Genomic DNA, 20,048 nt, shown 5'->3' on the forward strand with positions numbered 1-20,048 from the left:
ATGGATAACAAAGTCCTTATTCAAAGAAGCAAATTTGCAACATGGAGATGATGTTGGCATGCATGATCGGCTGCTGATCACACAGGAATCAGACCATTCGATTGTTCGGCTGTTCAAGTTCAAAGATACAATCGACAAGTGATCGAAGTGGAAGTTGGTAGTAAGTTGTAATGGTTTATTTAGGGGGTATTCACACTTGCTTCGCAGCAGAGCGCGACATATATATATAATAATGGACAATGGATGAATGAAAGAATATACATGCATGCATGCCATGGCATCATGACACGTGTAGGCTGATAGTGGACCACTTTAGAGCACGGTGAATGAGATTGGCGAAGCCGATTGGATTTGGTAGCCAAAGTTGATGGCTTGGTTGGGTGGCAGTGGATTGGACCATGACTGGGCAGACCAGATGTACTGGCCACCGACGTTGGCTGGGACAAAGGCGCCCCATGACTGGTATGGGTTGACATTTGGTGTAGCCTTGAGCTGTACATTGTTCAGTGGAGTTGGTCCAGTGTTGGTGATGTAGCAGTTGTACACTCCCCATGGCTTACCAGCACCATCAGTCCATGATGATGTCAGTGACTGAGTGATGGTAATTGGCTTGGGGTTGCCTCCAGTTGTTGTCGATCCAGTTGTAGTGGATGGAGCAGTTGTAGAGCTGGAAGTAGTAGCTGGTGCAGTTGTCGATGATGAGGTAGTGGCTGGGGCAGTTGTGGACGATGAAGTTGTAGCTGGAGCGGTAGTGGAGGATGATGAGGTGGTTGCTGGAGCAGTGGTTGATGATGAAGTGGTAGCTGGTGCGGTGGTCGACGATGAGGTGGTGGCTGGAGCAGTTGTGGAAGAGGAGGTAGTGGCTGGAGCAGTGGTCGATGATGAGGTGGTAGCTGGAGCAGTGGTTGACGATGAGGTCGTTGCTGGAGCGGTAGTTGACGACGAGGTGGTCGCTGGAGCAGTGGTGGTTGATGGCTGCGAGTTTCCTAGACACACTTGGTCATTGAACACAGTGAACTTGGTTGGGTTGGTTCCAATGTTGCTCAGATAGCTGGCCACATTCGAGTTGACAGTCTTCCAGTCCAAACCAAGGATCGAGTCAGTGTCGGCTGAATCTGGGTTGAGGGAGAAGTAGATGTGGTTGGTCTGACCAGTGGACTTGAGGTAGTTGGTGAAGGCGTTGACCCATTGGACGTTCTTGTTGTTCTTGGTAGCGCATCCCCATTCTCCTACGACCATTGGCGAGTTTCTGTTTCTGAGGAAACCAAAGCTGGCATCCCAGACAGCTGGCATGTTGTTTGGATAGTTGGCATCATTGAAGTATGGCTGATCAGAGACGGATGAACAGTAGGTGTGTGGGGTGAAGACAACCTTGTTTGGTGTGGCAAGGAACACTGGGAAACATTGCTGTGGCGACAAGTTGCCGCCCCACCAGTTACCAGAGCTTGGGGAACACAAAGATCCGGCATTATTCTCAATACCCTCAATGAAGTAGACACCATTGAATGATGTAGCACTCTGAATTGAGTTGGCAATGTTGATAAAGGCAGTGTTCCAATCAGTGTTTGTGTTGCCAGTGCCCCATGTGGCAGCTCCATGTGGCTCATTCTTGACATCGACGGCCCAGAAGTTCCAGCTTTTTTTTGATTGATTGATTGATGAAGTTAGTTTCAATTAATATCCATTATCAATAAATTATTAATTATTAATACATACTATTTCTTCAATTGATTGGTAACAGTAATCCAGGTATCAATGACCATTTGGGTGGTGTAGTTGATGCATTGGCCATCAATGTTGTTGAGACAGCTGGTGGTGTACCAAAGCTCAGAGATGTAGTCGTTTGGATCGAAACGATGTAACTCCATAACAACAAGGATACCTCTATCTCCACAAGCCTTGGTAATATATTCGATCACCTGGAATCCAGTCTTTCCAGCAAGGTTTGGATTCAGGTTGTAGTCAATTGCAGTTGGCATTCTTGGCTTGAGGATCATGTCCACAGAGAATGGGATACGGAGCACATTGAATTTCTGGGCCACCAGGATGTCCAGAAGGGCTTCGACACTGGTTGATCTGAGACCGCCCGGAGAGAATGTGTTGGTTTCCAGACCGAACCAGGCAATTCCCTGCACGGCCATGGTCTGTCCATTGACAGTGAGTTGTTTGCCACTGGTGGCATACTTAATGCTGGATGATGAATAACATTGTGATGTAACACTGATCACTGCCAGTGACATCAATGCCAATATAATTAATGATTTGATCATTATTAATAAATATTAAATATTATATATATTATAAGTATAAATAATGTTTATAAATATTATATATTGGATAATTATTGAGATTATATAGTATGTTGGAATGAATGATTGGATGGATGGATGTCGAACAGGATGGAGTGGAACGATTAATTGATGGTGGAAGGTTAGATGGATTGATGGTGGACCTTATGATGATTGATGGATTTGGAATTCAAGGATGGAGACGACAACCACGTTATAAGTAGTGATGGTAGTAGTATTAGTAGTAGGCGATTATTATTTTAAGGAGTAGGTGGATAAAAATGATTAATGATCTAATCAATCAGTCTCAAGATTGACGTATAAATACATATCTATGTTCCATCCATCCAGTTTAACTCATTAATTTCCAATGCATTATTGAGGTGATGATGAGTCGGTGTGAGTTGGTGTCGTGGGATGTGACTGGCAAGGGGGCTGGATCACTCCAGCGACAGTTGTGTTGTGTTTGTTGTGTTGTGTGTTCCCAATTATAAATCCCATCAATCAATCAGTCAATCAGTCAATCAATCAATCAATCACTACCGCTTCAGGCAACAACAACCACATAGATACCCAACAGCCACACGATTGTGGATGGCATGTACACCTTCTGTTTAGAAGGGTAGGTACCTACCACTAACTTCAATACAGTTTAGTTTAGATTGGATGTACTAACACTACCTACTTACCATTCCAAGTGTGCTACATATATCAATGTTGTTGGTGTGTGTGTGAGAGTGTGTGTTAAGAGGTGTTGAGGATGGAGTGTCAATGGATAGATGTATAATGTGGTGAGGGTTGAGGGTCAGTCAGTCCTATCCTCCACCCTTACTCACACCAATCACCAGTGAGGAGGGAGTTGGGTACGATATATGTCGTTTGTCGACTTATTCACTACACACACTCACAAACACAACGACTGATCAGTCTATTCACTTGGCAATCAATCATACTCACACACACACACATACCTTATTAACTGTTGACCATGAGACAGGCGTATATAGTGTAGGTGTAATAATCACACACAGAGATAAACAATCAATCAAACAAACACACACTCGAGTGTGATTGATTAAACACAACACACATCACTATTAGGGTGATGGAATGATCAGTGAGTGTGTCGAAACATATTGAAATTCTTTAAATGAGGCTTATGAGATATGTATGAGATTTATTTGATGACACCTAATAGGGTAACTACAGACTGAGGGAAGGACAAGATTAGTATGTTAAATAATTACTCAATGTATGCCAACAAATTATAGTTGTGTGTCATATGATGATGGTGTTAGAGAGTGCCTTTCCCCATTGCATCGGTCACTGTGAACGTGTGTAGAGTGTAGACCATACTCAATTCGACCCTAACACCACCACTACTCATTATTGATCAAGGTATTCGACTCTGATTGTGTGTTTCTTTCCCTCCATCAAAGAATTGATTGAAGAACATGATGCAACCCCCTAATCCATGAATTGGAATTCCGACACCTGGATCGATCGATCATAATACATAAGATAAAGTAACAAATAAATTCCCATTGGTATTCTTTAATAAAAATTATAAATTATTATTATTTGATTGAGTGATTGGGATAGTACCAGCCATATTTCTGTTAATTCGATCAATCAATAAAAAATAGTTTAGTTGTTTTGAGCGCATATTATTATTATTATTATTATATTATTGATAATGATTAATTATTAACTGGAATATCTTTCTTCCAGGACAGTTCTTACATCGGTCACTTTTTGAAGATGGTCCAGTAATGGGATCAACTCGATCAGTTGTCTATCACTCCTATCTTTGATCCATGTACCAATTGGGATGGCATTCTCAGGATTGAATTGATAGGCATGAGGTGAGTTATCGATGATCATCGTCTTTTTAAGGTCACGGCCCAACACGGACAGGTCCTTGGTGTAGTTGCCATTATACAATATACACGAATCTCTAAACAATCGATGCTGGATCACATGCTTCTTGTCAATGATATTGAGTAGCTTGTCGGCGTATATCGCCAGACTGGCGGTGAACACGACAATCTCAAACTTGCCATGGATGTAGTCTAGGAACTCGTCCAGATGTGGTCTCTTGCAGACATAGAATGTTAGGGGGCCAGTGTCCATCTCGACCTCGAGTATCACATCGGGGTTGGGCACGGGTTTGAATGCTGCGTGGACCAATGTTTCGTCGAGGTCTATCACCAGAGTCTTTAGGCCCTTGGTGATTGGCATCATTGGCGGCAGAAGTACTTGGTATTTATCTGGTACCACTGCATCTGTATTGTTTGAAAAGTCATCATTGGCCGATGCTCCAACACGATTAGAGTCATACACAACTGATCCCAAAGTATCATTGGCAGGTGTCTGTATACATGTGTCCTCTCCAAAACAACTAAGTATGGATACAAATAAATTCTTTGTCTTCTTTTTGTCTGATTGATCGAGTGATTGGAATTATTCCAGTGATATTGGAGTGATTCATTGAGTGAGTTAGTGATTGAATGATTGGACAATATTGGAAAAGAGTTGACTTACACTTGATTGATTGATGATCGTGTAGTTTGAGATCGACTGACATTATTGGATCACATGTGGGTACTTTGGAAATGTCCTTCTCTTCTTGGATCGAGAAACAGACATTACTATGTAAATTATAATCGGTTGATGATGGAGTTGATGTCGTTATTGGCTCCATGTAATGAATAATGAAAGTTTTAAAATATATTATTTATTTATAAATATATATATCTAGGTTTATGATGATGATACTTTGAATGAGCAAAGGAGAGAGAGAGAGAGATAGTGAGTGCATTACACCTTGGAACCTAAAGAGTCTCTTGACTTTGTGTTGATTCTTTGATCATGGTTGGTTGGAAGGGTGATGTTTGTTGTGTGATTGTTTTGTTGTTGCATTCATCTCTGCTCAGCTACTCCTCCACAACAATGTTGTGGTTGCGCCTCAAGGGTGCATGGTTGAGTACTATTCTATGTGTGCTTGCACTTTAGAGTTAACAATGACACACACACTCCACATTGTTTGATCAAAGGCCGTTTGCTTTGCATTGTATTGACAATCACAAATACTAACACACCTGTGATCACTTTCTTTTTCCTTCATCAAGTGTGTGGGTTGATCAAATGGTCACCCCACGAGTGGTTCAATTTCCAGGCCTTGGTTAAATATATCATCCAGAGTTGGATCAATCTTAATAACTATTATGCTCAAAATACACTAGGTCAAATGACAATAGTTGTCGTTAATGATTGATTGATTTTGAAAGATAGATTGAATGTTTGAATAGTTTGTAAAATCCGATATACATGTGTGTCCTATTGACCAAACCAACTATGAACATATGTTATATTTTAATACTATTATTATAATTACATGTCAAATGTTGGGAACTTGATCACCATCACCGAGATGTTATCCGTGCTTCCTCTAGAGAAAGCTGTGTCTCGCAACTTGATGCTCGCCTTCTCTTGATCGGAAATTGGTGCAACAATGCTAATGAATAGAGAAATATTATTGTTAGAATCGTGATGCTAACATTGAATGGGATGATAGACATACCTTATTGCTTCTTCGTCTGACATTACATCCCATAATCCATCACAGGCCAGGATCATGAATTGATTCCTGTTTTGTGAATCGAGATTGATGGGACCATAGACTTCTGGTTCGCATGATATATATGGCGCAAGGATTGCATCTCCAAGTGCCCTGGAAACTGCCAATTGACCATTGACGCGACTGGTCTCTACACCGGCCGCGTTGACCGTTGTGATGACTGTGCCGCCCAGACTTCTGATTCGCTCCTCCTCCTTTGGCAGGTTGGGCTTGTGGTCCAGCGACAAACGGTAGGCAATGCCATCCCTGCACAGCACGGCACGGGAGTCACCAACATTGGCCACATATCCCTTCTTGCCAATGAACAGGGCTACCACCGCCGTGGTGCCACCGCGCACATTGTTGTTGCAGATATGGTTGTGAACCAATGCGAACGTCTCCTTGAGTGCCTTGACCGGGTTGGACGACTTGAGCTTGTCGGCCAGGGTCTTGTGCAGCTCGTTGCCGGCGTAGGCGGCCGACTCGGCGCCGCCATGTCCATCAAACAGCGCAAAGTAGTCCTCGTCCACGCGATTCCTGAATGTGCCAAAGATGACAGACTCGTCCTCCATGTGTGGTCGTCTGCCAATCGTGTCGGCGAATCCGACGGTGAAGCGGTACGAGTGGTTCTTGATGATCTTGCCAGCTTTGCTCGTGGCAGAGTGCTGGCTCTTCTTGAACTTACTCAGCAAGCCATTGGGCTTGCAAAACAATGAAAATGAGTCCTTGGGCAGGACGGCCGGAACCGGATGCATCGAGGGAATGCCAGTTTGTATATGATGTGGCGACGATGGCAGTTTGTTGTTGTTGACCATCTCCTGGAAGAGCGGCATCTTGAACTCCCCATTGACCATTGGTGGTGGGCCGCGTAGATAAAAGGCATTGCTCCTGCCTCGACCGCCAACTGGTGTCTCCTCCTCACTGATGCCACCGCTGCTGCTGCTGCCACTGCTCGACTCGCCAAGATCATCGCGCGGCAGATTAAAGTGTAGTGGACTGTCCATTGTGTTGGGAACAGAGGATGACAGGCGGTATGGTGATGCATCAGCGTGCATTGGTGGCGAGGTTGGCGTAGAGAAGACCTGTGGCAAATTGTTCTTGCTCTCGACGACCTCGTTGCGCTTGCTGTGATTGTTTCCACCACCGGTGTGATTGGTTACAAAGTTGAGGCTTCTGGTCAGAATACTCTCTGCGCTGTTGCCGCCCCTCTTGGATGGGGACAGACGCACTGGTGATGACTCAACGTCAGACGTCGACGATGGTGACATCGTTGTCCTATCCAGCACTATCTCATGTACAGTAGGATGCTTCTTGATCCTTGGTCTATTTACAGATAAGTTCCACTTCTTCTTCTTGATGCTGTCGTCCTTCTTGTGCTCGTCACTGTCTTCTGAGGCGATTGATGTTGATGAGGGGGAGGCAGGGATGATGGCTGGTGTAGGTGAGGCCATAGGTGATGGCGAAGAAGTATCAGTGCGCGACTTGTCCTTGTTCTTTGTCAGCAGACCCAACAGTTTGTTCTTGGACTTTGGTGTGCCCTTGGTTGGTGTGGATGTTGGTGTTTGATTGTTGGTAGTATTACATTGTTCGTTGGGTAGTTTCATTGTGGTAGTAGTTGTGGTTGTAGTTGTGGTGGTGGTCGTCGTGGTCAGGGTGATGGAAGCGGGTATGTTGACGTTGACGCTCTGCGGCAGCGATGGCGCCGACGCAGACAGTGCAATGGGAGGGATGGAAGCGGAGCCCGGAATCATCACGGGGAGTGTAGTCTGTGAGATGGACAACTTGCGCGGGCGGATCGACTGCTGTTGTTGCTGCTCAGCCGAGGCCAAATTGCAGCTGTTGACGGCGTCCTCGATCTCCTTGATGACAGAGAAGATGTTCTCGTTCGACAATGAGGCATTGCTGTTGGCATATGATGAGAGTGAAGAGGAGGAATATTCCTCGACCAGAGTGATTGGGTCGAACTTTGAACGATGTAATGGTGATTTTGTTATAGCTGTAGCATCACTTGATGGCATATATTGTTGTTGCTGTTGTTGTGGCTGCTGCTGGTGCTTTGGTGTCTGATATACAGAGATGTCGCGAACATGACCATCATCTAGTTCATCTGATGACGATGTTGATGAGAGTGTCAAATCTTCTGCTGATGAGTTTGAGCTAAGATCATCATGCTCCTCAAAAGCATCGCCACTGCTGCTGTTGCTGTTGCTGCTGTTGCTATTACTACTATAGTCGTCTGATGAGAAGCTGTTGTAATCCTCCTCTACAATAATGCCAGCAGCTGCAGGAGTCTCCTCCTCCGACATCATCATCATCATCTTTATATATATATTGTATTCAATAAAATGAGAATATAAATAATCTTCTCTATTCTGTTCTATTCTTTGCCTTTCCTTTGATGTTGTGATGATGATGTGAGATAGATCTGATCTGATTGAGTTGAGTTGAGTAAAGTTGAGTTGAGTTGATTGATCGAACTTGATTATTATTGAAAGCGCTATATGTGTCCTTTATGATATATATATATTAATATTAGTATTTGTACTAATGTAGTAATATGTTATATATAATTATATGATTGATGAGAATAAATGAATGAATGAGTAGGGTTGATGTGTGTGTTATAAATCGAGAGTTTTGATATGATTCTCATCTTTTTGATGGAATTTAGTGATGGGCTTTACAGTCTGATTGGGGCCACCAACAACAGAGAAACAAGGCGCATTGCAATGATTGGGTGAGTGTTTGTTGGGCGACCAGATCACCCCTAAACATGCGCAAATCGTCCACTCTTGTGATCAAAACAGAACTACAATCACACACCAAAATCACAAAGCATGCAAAATTATCCGATTCAATTCAATATCTCGCTCGATTCGTTTACCTCCTTCACTCATTCCTTCATTTCCTGTTGTCACTATTGGATGGTTAGACGAATGGATGAATGGAGTGGCAGCCATTGTGGTGGGTCACCATTGGTGACCATGTGATTGACAAGTGAGTGAGAGACAAAGACAAGTTGTTACCTATAAACCTATTTGATTGATTGATTGATTGATTAAAAGATAAAGAGGAAAAGTGATAATGATGATGATGAAGTGCAATAAATGGATTGACAATAGATTGAGTGATGGATGGATTGTGATGATTGGATGTGGGTCGATGTAGTTTGGATGTTGCTTTAAAGCATCGATTTGGAAATCACTTCCAAGCCATCCCTGATTGATCGTTACAACCTTGATATCCTATACCCGATTCGTCGTGTGTGGTGAGGATGTGTTTATCGATGTGGACATTGATTGATTGACCATCATGGGTTGGGGGGTTGTATATGTGTGTGTATGTGCTTGTGAGTGGTGTTGATTGATTGATTGATTGGGGATTGGAATGAAGGTACGGTGTGACCAAGCAACCTGATTTATCAATGATGATTGTAGACTGTCCTTCACTAAGTTGTATGTATGAAAATGTTGTTATGTGATTGTGTCCTTTGTAGTACTACTCCAAATGTAATTTGTTCCAGTATCTAGTGAAATAAATAATAATAATCCTACAATACTTGTACTTCGAAGCTTTTAACTAAATATCCAAAGAGACCAGAGAGATAATAATAATTATTTATAGTCTATATTGGTAATATGTGTGTAAAGGGATTGATTGGACTGACCGACTGAGTGATGGGAATTGGAGGTATCCATCCATCCCTCAATACTTCATGTAGTCATTCGAAACAATTAACGATGTTCACAACAACATTCAAACAGTTACAACAAAAGGAAATTGGGTTAGGGTTGAGATGGATAGGTGGACTAAGAATATGTTGATGTACCCTCCTCAAGTTTGAAAGGTGGAAGAGGAAGGTACTCCTGGATACCAACCCAAGAATAGAATAGTACGCTTGCTGAGGTGTGCGTATATATATATATATATTAATATATATGTGTGAGTGCGTAGTTGTGTTAGTGATAGAGATACACCACTGATCAATCAATCCTTCTCTTAGAGGTATCAAAGGGGCATCAATTGCCTTGGTCCACCTGACCGTCAAGGTGTTACCAACAACAACCACAACACTCTACCACCTTGTTTATGTTGTGTGGAGCTCATTAGCTGGATAGTGGGTGATGTGGAGGTCATCCTTTGAGTGATGAACGAGCATTCTGATGAGTGGTGTGTGTATAATTGATTGATTGTGAGAGTGTGTTGTATTGATCAAACAGGTAGGGCGCCAGATTAAAGATACAGAACTTCAACATTAGTTACTACTCTTTATTTTATACTATTACTCCTTCTATCTCAAAGGTTTGAATGGAGCCAGCATCAAAGGTGACACTGAACGTCTTGTCTTGGACGTAGGTGTCCTCGTGGTAGGTGTAAAGGTCTCCCTTGCCATTGGTATCGGTGGCCCAGCGACCAACAAGACCGCCCACGCCACCATTGACAGTGGTGAACTTGGACAGATCGAATGTGATCGTTTGAGCAGTGCTTGCAGTGTTGACAGCGACAACCACCAGTTTGCTGGCACTGGCATCGTAGGCAGCCACGGAAGTACTGTCGCTCGAGCCAATGATAGTCATTCCATGGCGAATGTGGCGCGAGAACTGAGCCAATGCATAGTACTTGGTGGCGACTGGGCCAGTGGTGTTGGTGTCCTCATCAGCCTCAATCAGACCCCATCCAGAGATGTCAAGTAGCTGCCAGTAGACCCATGCTGTTGGGTGAAGCTCGGAAAGATCGAGCAGGAGGTTGGTGGCCAGCGACAGACCGGTGATATCACCCTCGCCATACTCTGAGTTCCAGAGAACCTTGCCCTGGGAGTTGACAGCTTGGTAGAGTTCGGCACGTGGACCCTTGGACAACTCGTATCCATGGACATTGACCTTGTCGACAGCCTTCTTGGTTGCGGCGTCGAAAGAGTTCCAGGTGTCGAGGGCACGCTGATAGTTGTTCTCGTCACTGGCAGCAAACATTGTGTTGGTCAGGCCGCGCGAGTCGATCTCAGCGCGCATGTATGGGATCACATCCTTTTGTGCCTTGACATCAAAGTGGCATCCCTCTTGGGTGCCGGCAGCCAGCCACCAGTCTCCAGATGGCTCGTTGAATGGGTCCACCGAGGTGAAGTTGATGCCCCAGTGCTGCTGGGCGTACTGTGCAATGGTGGCCATGTAGACGGTGTGGTTCTGGTAGTTCCAGGTCTGCAAGTTGTTGTCTGCGGGCAGGTCGGCGCCCGATGGGTTGTGATTGTAGGTCATCCACCAGATTGGCGAGTTTGAGAACAGCTCAAAGTACTGGGCGCCGCGATCACGAGCCATTGCCATCATGTTTCGCTGCAGGGGGTCGGCATTCCAGTTCCAGCTGTCGGACTGCGGGTCTGACGAGTTCCAGTTGAGCCAGTAGCCCTCGACCTGACGCGATCGGTGGATATTTGGCGAGACGACCATCTTGTGACCAAAGGCCTCGACCCATGTGCTGGCGCCAGCATTGTATCTAACAATATTGAGTCCTAGGCCTGGCAACTCTGTGTCTTGGTATGTAACATTGCTGGTTGTGAAGAATACATCGGCCAACACAGTGTTGTCACCATATGTCTGTGCCCACCATGCCAATGATGTTCCCCAGCCTTCCCATACACCCCAGTTTATAGCAGGGTTAAAGTATGTTGTTGTGGCTGCTGCTACTTCTGTGTTGGCTTTAGCATTGACATTGACTGCAACAACAATCAATGTACAAAGTAATGTAACAATATAATTATTATTCATTCTATTTATGTATATGTTATATATGTGTATGTATAATACAAGTAATACAAGTTATAATAAAAGTAATCGAAGTCAGCAAGTCAAGTTGAACGCATTGCAGATTGCCAGACTCAATGCATCCCAAATTGAATCTTCTTCCATCCTCATCACGCAAGGCAATGTCCAAGATTCAATTTCGGCACTTGTTCGCACTGAGAGTGGGGCCCGAGATGACATGGGGCCCGATTGCTCAATCTTTGCAGGTTCTTGATGTCAGTATCAACTTTAAAGGACACAACATCGTCTTGTCCCGAACAACTTATCAACTCTTAAAAAGATCATTGCCAACTTCGACAACATCTTGGAGCTGAGCCAAAGTTATTTCTAACTTACATTGTTATAAGATGTAACACATAATCAATATGTATAAATGAATGTGATGTTAGATGATGTTGGATGATCTGAAGGTGACCGAATGATTGAGTAAGTATGTGAGTGAATCGAGAGAGAATGAGTGAATGTGGGTAGTCTCGCCATGAGAATGTGTCTTTGCAAAAGAAATGTCGTTGCCACTTGACACATACACACACCATTGTTACAAGATTGAGTCGATACCACTCTATTGTTCGAATAAGAAGCTGATCAGTCATTGACTGAATTGCTATTTAACACCAACAAGTGGAGGTAAGTGATAATCACTCATTCATTCAATCAATCAATCAATCAATCAACAAAGCAATCAATCAACTTTAGTAACTATGGCACATAGACAAGCAATATCCACAACAACAAATGTACTTTATAAGTCAATGATCCAAAGATCACATGGATTGACTCAAGGAGTAATAGTAGGGAGGTCTGGTCATTCAATGACAAGTGGTACCAACAACATGTTATTAGGACAGTCCAAAAGATTATATTCATCAACTAGTAGTCCTCATCAAAGTGAGGGTAGTGATCCATCAACGAGCAGTAGTGGAAAGTGTACCAAAGGATCGATCGCACCATTGGCCTCCTCATTCGGTGGAGGTATGCAAGTAGTTGGTCTTGGTATATTAGTTTTTGCAGGTGTATTATACTTCTGGTATAAGCCTCGTACTTGTCCTAATCAATCAAAGAAACAATCTTCATCGGAACCATCCCAATCATCATCTTCTCAATAAACTACATCTTTCCCATTATGCCCATAAATGAACTTGTTAAGATTGATCGATTGGAACCACACCCGTCTATGACAATGATGACACCCCACACACCATTCAATCAGCTGATCAACTTTAAACCTGAGTTCCTAAGAGTTCATCATACTCTTTAAAACAAGAACACATGTTCATTCTTTCATAGTTTGTACATATATATATTAGTTAGTTAAAGATGCAAGATAGAATATATGATTGTATTGTGATTGGTGGAGGTATCTCAGGACTACGCACTGCCACCTTATTGAAAGAGAAGGACCTTGATGTTTGTGTGTTGGAGGCCAGAGATGTACGTACCATCATCAATGTCCAAACAATCAATCACTCACTCAACATTATTCAATCAATCTTTCAATCAATCAAACACAGAGAGTAGGTGGACGAACGCACTCGGTTGTTGTTGATGGATATAGATGGGATGTTGGAGGTCAGTGGGTTGGTCCAACTCAAAGAAGAGTGTTGGACTTGGTTAAGGAGAGTGGACAAAAGACATTCCCACAACAACAGAATGGAAAGAAGGTGCTGGAAATTGATGGAAAGTGTTCACGTTACTCTGGAACCATTCCACCCCTCAACATATTTGGCATGATAGAGACCAATATTACATTGTGGCGATTGGAAAGATTGTGCCAAACGATAAATGTTGAGGCGCCATACCTCTCGCCCAACGCCGCCCAGCTGGACTCAATCACAGTGCAACAATGGATCGATCGCAATGTATACTCAAAGATCACCAAGAAACTGATCCACATTGCCCTGATCGCAGTGTTCTCGGCCGACCCTGCCGAGATATCATTGTTGTTCGCGCTGTTCTACTTCAAATCGGCGGGCGGCGTCATGCCCTGCCTCGAGGTGGAGAAGGGCGCACAGCAGGACAGGATACTTGGCAGCGCACATCAGTTGTCATTGACAATGAATGAGCGACTTGGAAACCAAGTCGTGCATCTGGAGCATGAGGTGCAATCAATCGACCACAAAGATGAGGTGATCATCATCACCTGCAACAATAATAAGCGATTCTACGCTCGACGCGTAGTTGTCACGGTACCGCCCATCTTGGCCACACGCATCCAATACTCCCCGGCACTGCCCACGCCCCGCCAGCACTTGACACAGCGCATGCCAATGGGCCAAGTGATCAAGTTTGTGATCTTCTACGACACGTGCTTCTGGCGCGACCTAGGCTTTGCCGGAGAGATTGTGAGTGATCGCGAGTCCATATGTGTGTGCTACGACGGCTCGTTTGAGGACGGCTCGCGAGCATCCATCGTGGGCTTCTTCGAAGGCAACTCGGCGAGAGAGTGGGCCGACCGTCCACAAGAGGACAGACGCAAGGAGGTCATCGACCTGCTTCACAAGTCGTTTGGAGACGACCGCGCACTCCAACCCACGCGATACATTGACCAGAATTGGATGGCCGAGCGCTACTCACTCGGAGGCTATGGATCGCTCTGTCCGCCAGGCGTCATCACCTCTGTAGGCAATGCGCTACGCCAACCAGTGGACAAGATACACTTTGCTGGCTCCGAGACTGGCATGCAGTGGGCCGGGTACATGGAAGGCGCCCTCCAGTCTGCTGAGCGTGTGAGTGATGAAGTTGTCCAAGCCCTGAAGGGCAAGAATGCCAAGTCTTCGTCCAAGCCCTACCAATACATGGATACCAAACTCGCAAGAAGTAACAAGTCTGTCACAAGTGGTAGTAGCATGGTACTGCTATCCTGTACTCTAGTTGTCTTTGTGTCGATGTTGGTGTTGTTGATAAAGAAATAAAGACAGGACAGGACATCATGATGTGTGAGTGTCCAGACTTGATTGGCTGAGAGTTGAGCAAGGTCCACCAATCATGTGATTGAGATTAGTGGATATGATTGATTGTGTGTGGGGTGACGTTGACATCAATGGGGGCGTGGTGGACCTTGATTAAGTGTGTTGATCGGCAATATATTTTTGATTTAAACAATGGCCCCCACTGGGACGAGCAAGGCCCATTTGGTCCACAACAACACTGTTTTGCAAGTCCAATCACGTTGGATCGGTTATAGCCTTTTTGGTTGTTTGAACCAGCTGGTAATAAGACTCGCCCCTCATCTCTCAGCGATACATCAAGGTAATCCAAACACTCAATAGATCCATCACGTTTACAAACTTATGTGTGATTGATTGATGATGAGTGTGTGTGTGAGTGATTGAGTGATTGAATTATTGATACCAAACAACTACATCTCTCTCTACATTCATTCAAACATACAGATACAGAATATATATTAACTTAACTATTGTTGTGTAAGTATACATTATAATGTATAAACACCAGCATCATCAATCAATCAATCATAGGTCCCAAATGCAAATTGTGTATTTTGGTATTGGCATCAAACCTTGCATTGCAGCATCAGCTGATACAACTACAATACAACTACTACATATATGTGGCGAGAAAAGGAGTGGAGTGGAGTGTAGTACATACAATGGGTGTTGATTGGTAAACCAAAGGACACAATGTGGAGTCTCCACATATCTACTATAACAATAGTATACCATTTGGTTGCTTGTCAGCTGACCTCTGTCAGCTTCATCACACACTTGTCCACAACACACATAACTTGGTCATGAATATATGTCTGTCTGACCATCTCACAATTTGCATACTATTGTCGGAGATGGTTGATTTCGGTGTTATTAATTGATAGACATCGTCCAGTGTGTGTGAGTGTGTGTGATCACCCATCCATCAATCAATCAATCAATCAATCACCCGCCAATTGATGTGATAGGCACGTGGGTGGGGATAGATCAACACTTCAACCACGTGATCACTCAATCGACACACATACCAGTACACTCAACAACCACGGCGACCTTATTTATAAATAGAGCCAGTTAGATGTGATAACAGATTGACGATACGCATCGTATCACCTGTTGTTGTTGTTGCTACTGTTGCCAACAACTACATCTGTTGTGTCCACCGACCAATCCACCTGCCACCCTTCCACTCCACTCCACACACTGTTCGCCAACCAACAACACCACCATCAACACCGCCGCCCCCACAAATGACAGAAGCAACAGCTAGCAACAGCAGCAAGCAGCGGCAACAACAGCAACAGCAAGTAATTGTTGTTGGTTGTTGGTTGTTGTTGGATTGATTGTTTGATTGATTATGTTGTGATTGATGCAGTGGAGTTGGAACAGGAAAGCAAGCAGTGGCAAACAACAACAACAACAACAACATCAACATCATCATCCAACAAACAAACAGGGAACAGTCTTATTAACTTACATCATATCATCATCATCAACAACAACAGTGGAGTCTATCTCTTTGGTCTTTAGTAACTACAATATTCATCCATCCATCCAATCAATCAATCATTCAATCCATCCATTCATTCAATTATGGGATCATGTGTATCAAAGAATAATAGCCGCGAGAGCATTAATAGGAGGAGGAGGACATCAGCCAGCGCAAAGAGTACTTCATTGAGCTCAGCAAACAAGAAGAAGCAGCTGTTGCACGATGAACACAAGAACAATTTGAATCAGGTGGCCATCAATTGGAAGTCCAACACCATTGGCATTTGGAAGCGATCGCACGAGAAGCTGGCCATTCACACGGACGTGCCACGTCTGGGCCACAAGATCGACATTGTCGACAAGCTGGACCGACTGGCCGACATGACATTCCCCAGCGTCGCAGGCACTTCGATCACCATCAACACACTGCCACCACCCACAGCCACCGGTGAGTCGTCGAGCAGCCGGTCGTCGGGCGAGGTGGCCAGCGGCGGTGCCTCGGACGAGTCGTCCAAGTACGCGCCATCCACCACACTGACGTCACATGGCATCACAACGTCGGTGGTGCTCAAGAAGGAGGAGGTCGTTCTGCAGATGCTGCTGACGCTGGCGCAACTGCTGGACGGACCCGAGAAGGCGGCACAGATCAAGGAGCAGTACACCAACTACATCAAGAGCAGCGGCGACATATCCCAGCAGCTGCTGGCGCTGCTGTCCAACGTGGTCACCGAACAGAGCCGCATGATCCGCCTGCTCAAGGCCTGTCATCAGAAGATCATCCTGCCAGCCTACTACTTTATCAAAGCCAATCTGTTTGAGGACCTGCCATTCCGCGACAAGCGTGGATCATGGCGAATGCAGATTGTCTTTGAGGAGGACGGATCAATGTCGGCCGTGCACTCGAAGCGCCAACAATCGACGGCGGGCACCGACGCCGAGCCCGAGTTTGAGTTTGAGTGGACGCTGGCCATTATCTATGACAAGAACATCGAGATCACCGCACTCAAGGTGGACGTCGTCGACCTAATCATCTCCAAGAACATCGCACAGGACAAGCGCGAACTGATACAGCACGCATTCAACTCGCTCCAGCTGGCCACCACCGTGTCCAACAACAGCGGACTGACGGCCAAGAACAACCAGCCCATCCCTTTGAACAAGATCCCGGATGCATAGTCTCGAACCAGGTCCGAGGCCTCGCCTCTACCCTCTCCATCACGCCCACTATTCCCATATTTATTTACTGCCTCGAGGCATGCCAAGCCAAGCTTGTTCGCCCGTCCGCCATAACCTCTGATGTCCAATCCCCGGGTCTCCCACTGTCCTGTACATGTACATGTCCGTCCGCCTTGCAACCCGCGGACTCCTCATCGAGTCTGAATCGACCGCCAGCGCTGCTGTCCACTCCGTGTGGGCGTCGCGCTGCATACACAACTCGCTCATCTATCTTCTTCATCATACTTCTACTGCTGTACATTACAATAAACCTCATTCCGCATACTAGTACATTATATGTTTAATCTATCGATAGATTGAGCCATTACTCCTGCTGCTGCTGTTGTTGCTCTTGTGGCTGACTGTCTGATGTCGGCTGTTCCTTGATCGCCTCTTCGCTTGATGTAGTATCTTGTTGTTGCTGCTGCTGCTCTTGTGGCTGTGATTGTTCATTGCTTGCCTCTGTCGTTGTTGTTGTGGCTGGTGCTTGTGGTTGGACGTCACCAGACACATATGGGACTGTTGATGACACTGGGGCAGCAGGTGGCTGCTCAGCAGATGTCTGTGGAGTAGCCTCAACTCCTGTGGAAGCAGGTACCTGAGAGACAGGAGCATTCTGTTGTGGCTTGGTGGGTGTCGCTGGTTTGTTGCTGCTCTTGAAGAATCCTGATATCCTATCAGTGACCGATGTCTTTTGTTGTTGCTGTTGCAACACTGTCGCTGACAACTTATCCATTCTACCCATGATCACAGTCAACTTGCTGTTGATAGCCAGCAGGCGACCACGAGCATTCAACAACTTCTGTATATGAGGATGTAATGTTGGTATCTGAGTAAGGCTGTTAAACTGATCAAGCTCTATATTTGATTGATTGATTGATTGAGTGAGTAAGTGATCATCATTCATTGTGTCATGATGCGTACGGTTAGACAGTGAATCGATTTGCTCAGATAGGTTCTTCTGTGATTGATAGACCTCTTGTATCTTGGCATCACATTCCTTGACAACTGGTGAAATGAGAAGATATAGTCCATTGCCAAGTGTTATCCTGGGGTCGACCTGTTGTGGCTGTTGTGCTGCTGCGGCAGGTGTAGCTGTGTTTACATCAGACATTATTGATTATATATATTTATATTTATATGTTTGTACAGAGATATATCTATGAATGAACTGATTTCAAGTTGATTTGAAAACAAGGACCAAAGCACTCAAGAAAGGTCATTCGCAAAGTCAATCATCATCCACACACAACACACAATATTATCTCAATGAGCGGCCATTCATTCAAGTGATGTACTTCCAGAGGGCAGTCAACACTTGTTGTCATTAGTTGGCAATAACTTTACTGATGAACTCTAGTTACATGTGATGAATGAATTGTACAACTAATATTATGATGTACCAGATGATCATGATAATATATTTTGGACATTGGTTGTCCCTACAACATAATATCAACTACAAGTACTATCCCCGCCATCCCTCCTGACATCCATCGATCCATTGATTGGTGAGCACATGGAATCATGATAGGTTGTTTGAGAAGCTTATGACAAAGAATTAGGTTGTTTCCTCTTTGGTCCAAGTATTGTTTGTTTTTTCGAAATGGTGTTGTGTGAACATTTCATGTCAACAAGTCAAGTGAGTCCTCTCACTTTCGTTGTCCCATAGGGTCACACCAGCTTCTCACACACTCTGCTGCTGTCTCTCTCTCTCACTTGTTATTATTATTATTAATTGATAATAACCATACATAGAATACTGTTTGTTAGTTCTTCATTCATTACTTACTTATTTAATTATTTATACACATATATATAAATATACATAATATATAAAAGAATGAATTCATCAAAGACATTGACAATGCTAAGCAATACTCTTAGATACACTAATATGTCGATGACTCGCACATTGGGCATCAACAGAGGTATCATCACTTCAACTACATTGTTTGACAGCAGCAACAGCAACAACATCAACAACAATGGCAACTTGACAAAGAGATTCTATCATGAGCGTGTACTCGATCATTATAACAACCCAAGAAACATTGGCTCTTTCGATAAGAATGACCCAATGGTTGGCACGTCGGTTGTTGGTGCACCAGCATGTGGCGACGTCATGAAGATCCAGATCAAGGTCAAGGACGACGTCATTCAGGACGTCTGCTTCAAGACGTTTGGATGTGGCTCCGCCATTGCCAGCAGCTCGTTGGCCACCGAGTGGATCAAAGGCAAGACTTTGGATCAGTGCCTCGAGATCAAGAACACAGACATTGCCAAGCATCTCTCTCTACCACCCGTCAAGATGCATTGCAGCATGCTTGCCGAGCAGGCAATCAAGCGTGCCATCTATGACTACAAGGTCAAGTCAGAGAAGCAAAAGGACGCTGGTGCCTCCATGTAAATTAAGTCGCCCCTCGATATTATATTCCTCTACTTCTTCCTCTTCTTGACGCGTCAAAGTCCTTCCTTCATTCATTATTCCTTCATTCATTTATTCATTCTCCTTACTCAAGCATCAATAGTATCCTGCGCATTAGCAGGCTACTAATTACGCAACGACCATTAATGGAGAGTTAAAGCAATATGTCCCCACAGTAGCAGCACTCTCCTGACCTCTTCATCATACCAACCAATCAATACTTCAATACTCAATCGACATTCTATCAGTCTAAACTATCTGATA

General features: G+C 44.4%; 8 protein-coding genes across 8 annotated transcripts; 3 read left to right on the forward strand and 5 right to left on the reverse strand.

The window, feature by feature from the left end:
- Positions 1 to 312: 312 nt before the first annotated feature.
- Positions 313 to 2,240, reverse strand: SAMD00019534_079190 (hypothetical protein; the record flags this gene model as incomplete). The annotated part of the gene is made up of 2 exons (XM_012896959.1): positions 313 to 1,636; positions 1,717 to 2,240. The coding sequence occupies 2 exons, from the start codon at positions 2,238 to 2,240 to the stop codon at positions 313 to 315; spliced, it is 1,848 nt and encodes a 615-aa protein (XP_012752413.1).
- Positions 2,241 to 3,995: 1,755 nt separating this feature from the next.
- On the reverse strand, positions 3,996 to 4,992 carry SAMD00019534_079200 (hypothetical protein; the record flags this gene model as incomplete). Its single annotated transcript, XM_012896960.1, has 2 exons — positions 3,996 to 4,729; positions 4,833 to 4,992. The coding sequence occupies 2 exons, from the start codon at positions 4,990 to 4,992 to the stop codon at positions 3,996 to 3,998; spliced, it is 894 nt and encodes a 297-aa protein (XP_012752414.1).
- A 689-nt stretch (positions 4,993 to 5,681) lies between these two features.
- Positions 5,682 to 8,213, reverse strand: SAMD00019534_079210 (hypothetical protein; the record flags this gene model as incomplete). Its single annotated transcript, XM_012896961.1, has 2 exons — positions 5,682 to 5,805; positions 5,872 to 8,213. 2 exons carry the CDS (start codon positions 8,211 to 8,213, stop codon positions 5,682 to 5,684), a joined length of 2,466 nt encoding a protein of 821 aa, XP_012752415.1.
- A 1,968-nt stretch (positions 8,214 to 10,181) lies between these two features.
- On the reverse strand, positions 10,182 to 11,666 carry SAMD00019534_079220 (hypothetical protein; the record flags this gene model as incomplete). The annotated part of the gene is made up of 1 exon (XM_012896962.1): positions 10,182 to 11,666. The coding sequence occupies one exon, from the start codon at positions 11,664 to 11,666 to the stop codon at positions 10,182 to 10,184; it is 1,485 nt and encodes a 494-aa protein (XP_012752416.1).
- A 1,347-nt stretch (positions 11,667 to 13,013) lies between these two features.
- SAMD00019534_079230 (hypothetical protein) lies at positions 13,014 to 14,608 on the forward strand (the record flags this gene model as incomplete). Its single annotated transcript, XM_012896963.1, has 2 exons — positions 13,014 to 13,133; positions 13,214 to 14,608. Coding segments are annotated over 2 exons (1,515 nt in total), but the record flags the coding sequence as incomplete, so codon positions are not given.
- A 1,635-nt stretch (positions 14,609 to 16,243) lies between these two features.
- Positions 16,244 to 17,317, forward strand: SAMD00019534_079240 (hypothetical protein; the record flags this gene model as incomplete). Its single annotated transcript, XM_012896964.1, has 1 exon — positions 16,244 to 17,317. The coding sequence occupies one exon, from the start codon at positions 16,244 to 16,246 to the stop codon at positions 17,315 to 17,317; it is 1,074 nt and encodes a 357-aa protein (XP_012752418.1).
- Positions 17,318 to 17,681: 364 nt separating this feature from the next.
- Positions 17,682 to 18,470, reverse strand: SAMD00019534_079250 (hypothetical protein; the record flags this gene model as incomplete). The annotated part of the gene is made up of 2 exons (XM_012896965.1): positions 17,682 to 18,214; positions 18,281 to 18,470. 2 exons carry the CDS (start codon positions 18,468 to 18,470, stop codon positions 17,682 to 17,684), a joined length of 723 nt encoding a protein of 240 aa, XP_012752419.1.
- Positions 18,471 to 19,199: 729 nt separating this feature from the next.
- On the forward strand, positions 19,200 to 19,763 carry SAMD00019534_079260 (hypothetical protein; the record flags this gene model as incomplete). The annotated part of the gene is made up of 1 exon (XM_012896966.1): positions 19,200 to 19,763. A coding segment is annotated over one exon (564 nt), but the record flags the coding sequence as incomplete, so codon positions are not given.
- Positions 19,764 to 20,048: the final 285 nt, after the last annotated feature.

This window comes from Acytostelium subglobosum, assembly GCF_000787575.1.
Source record: "Acytostelium subglobosum LB1 DNA, scaffold: scaffold16, whole genome shotgun sequence".
Taxonomy (NCBI): Eukaryota; Evosea; class Eumycetozoa; order Acytosteliales; family Acytosteliaceae; genus Acytostelium; species Acytostelium subglobosum.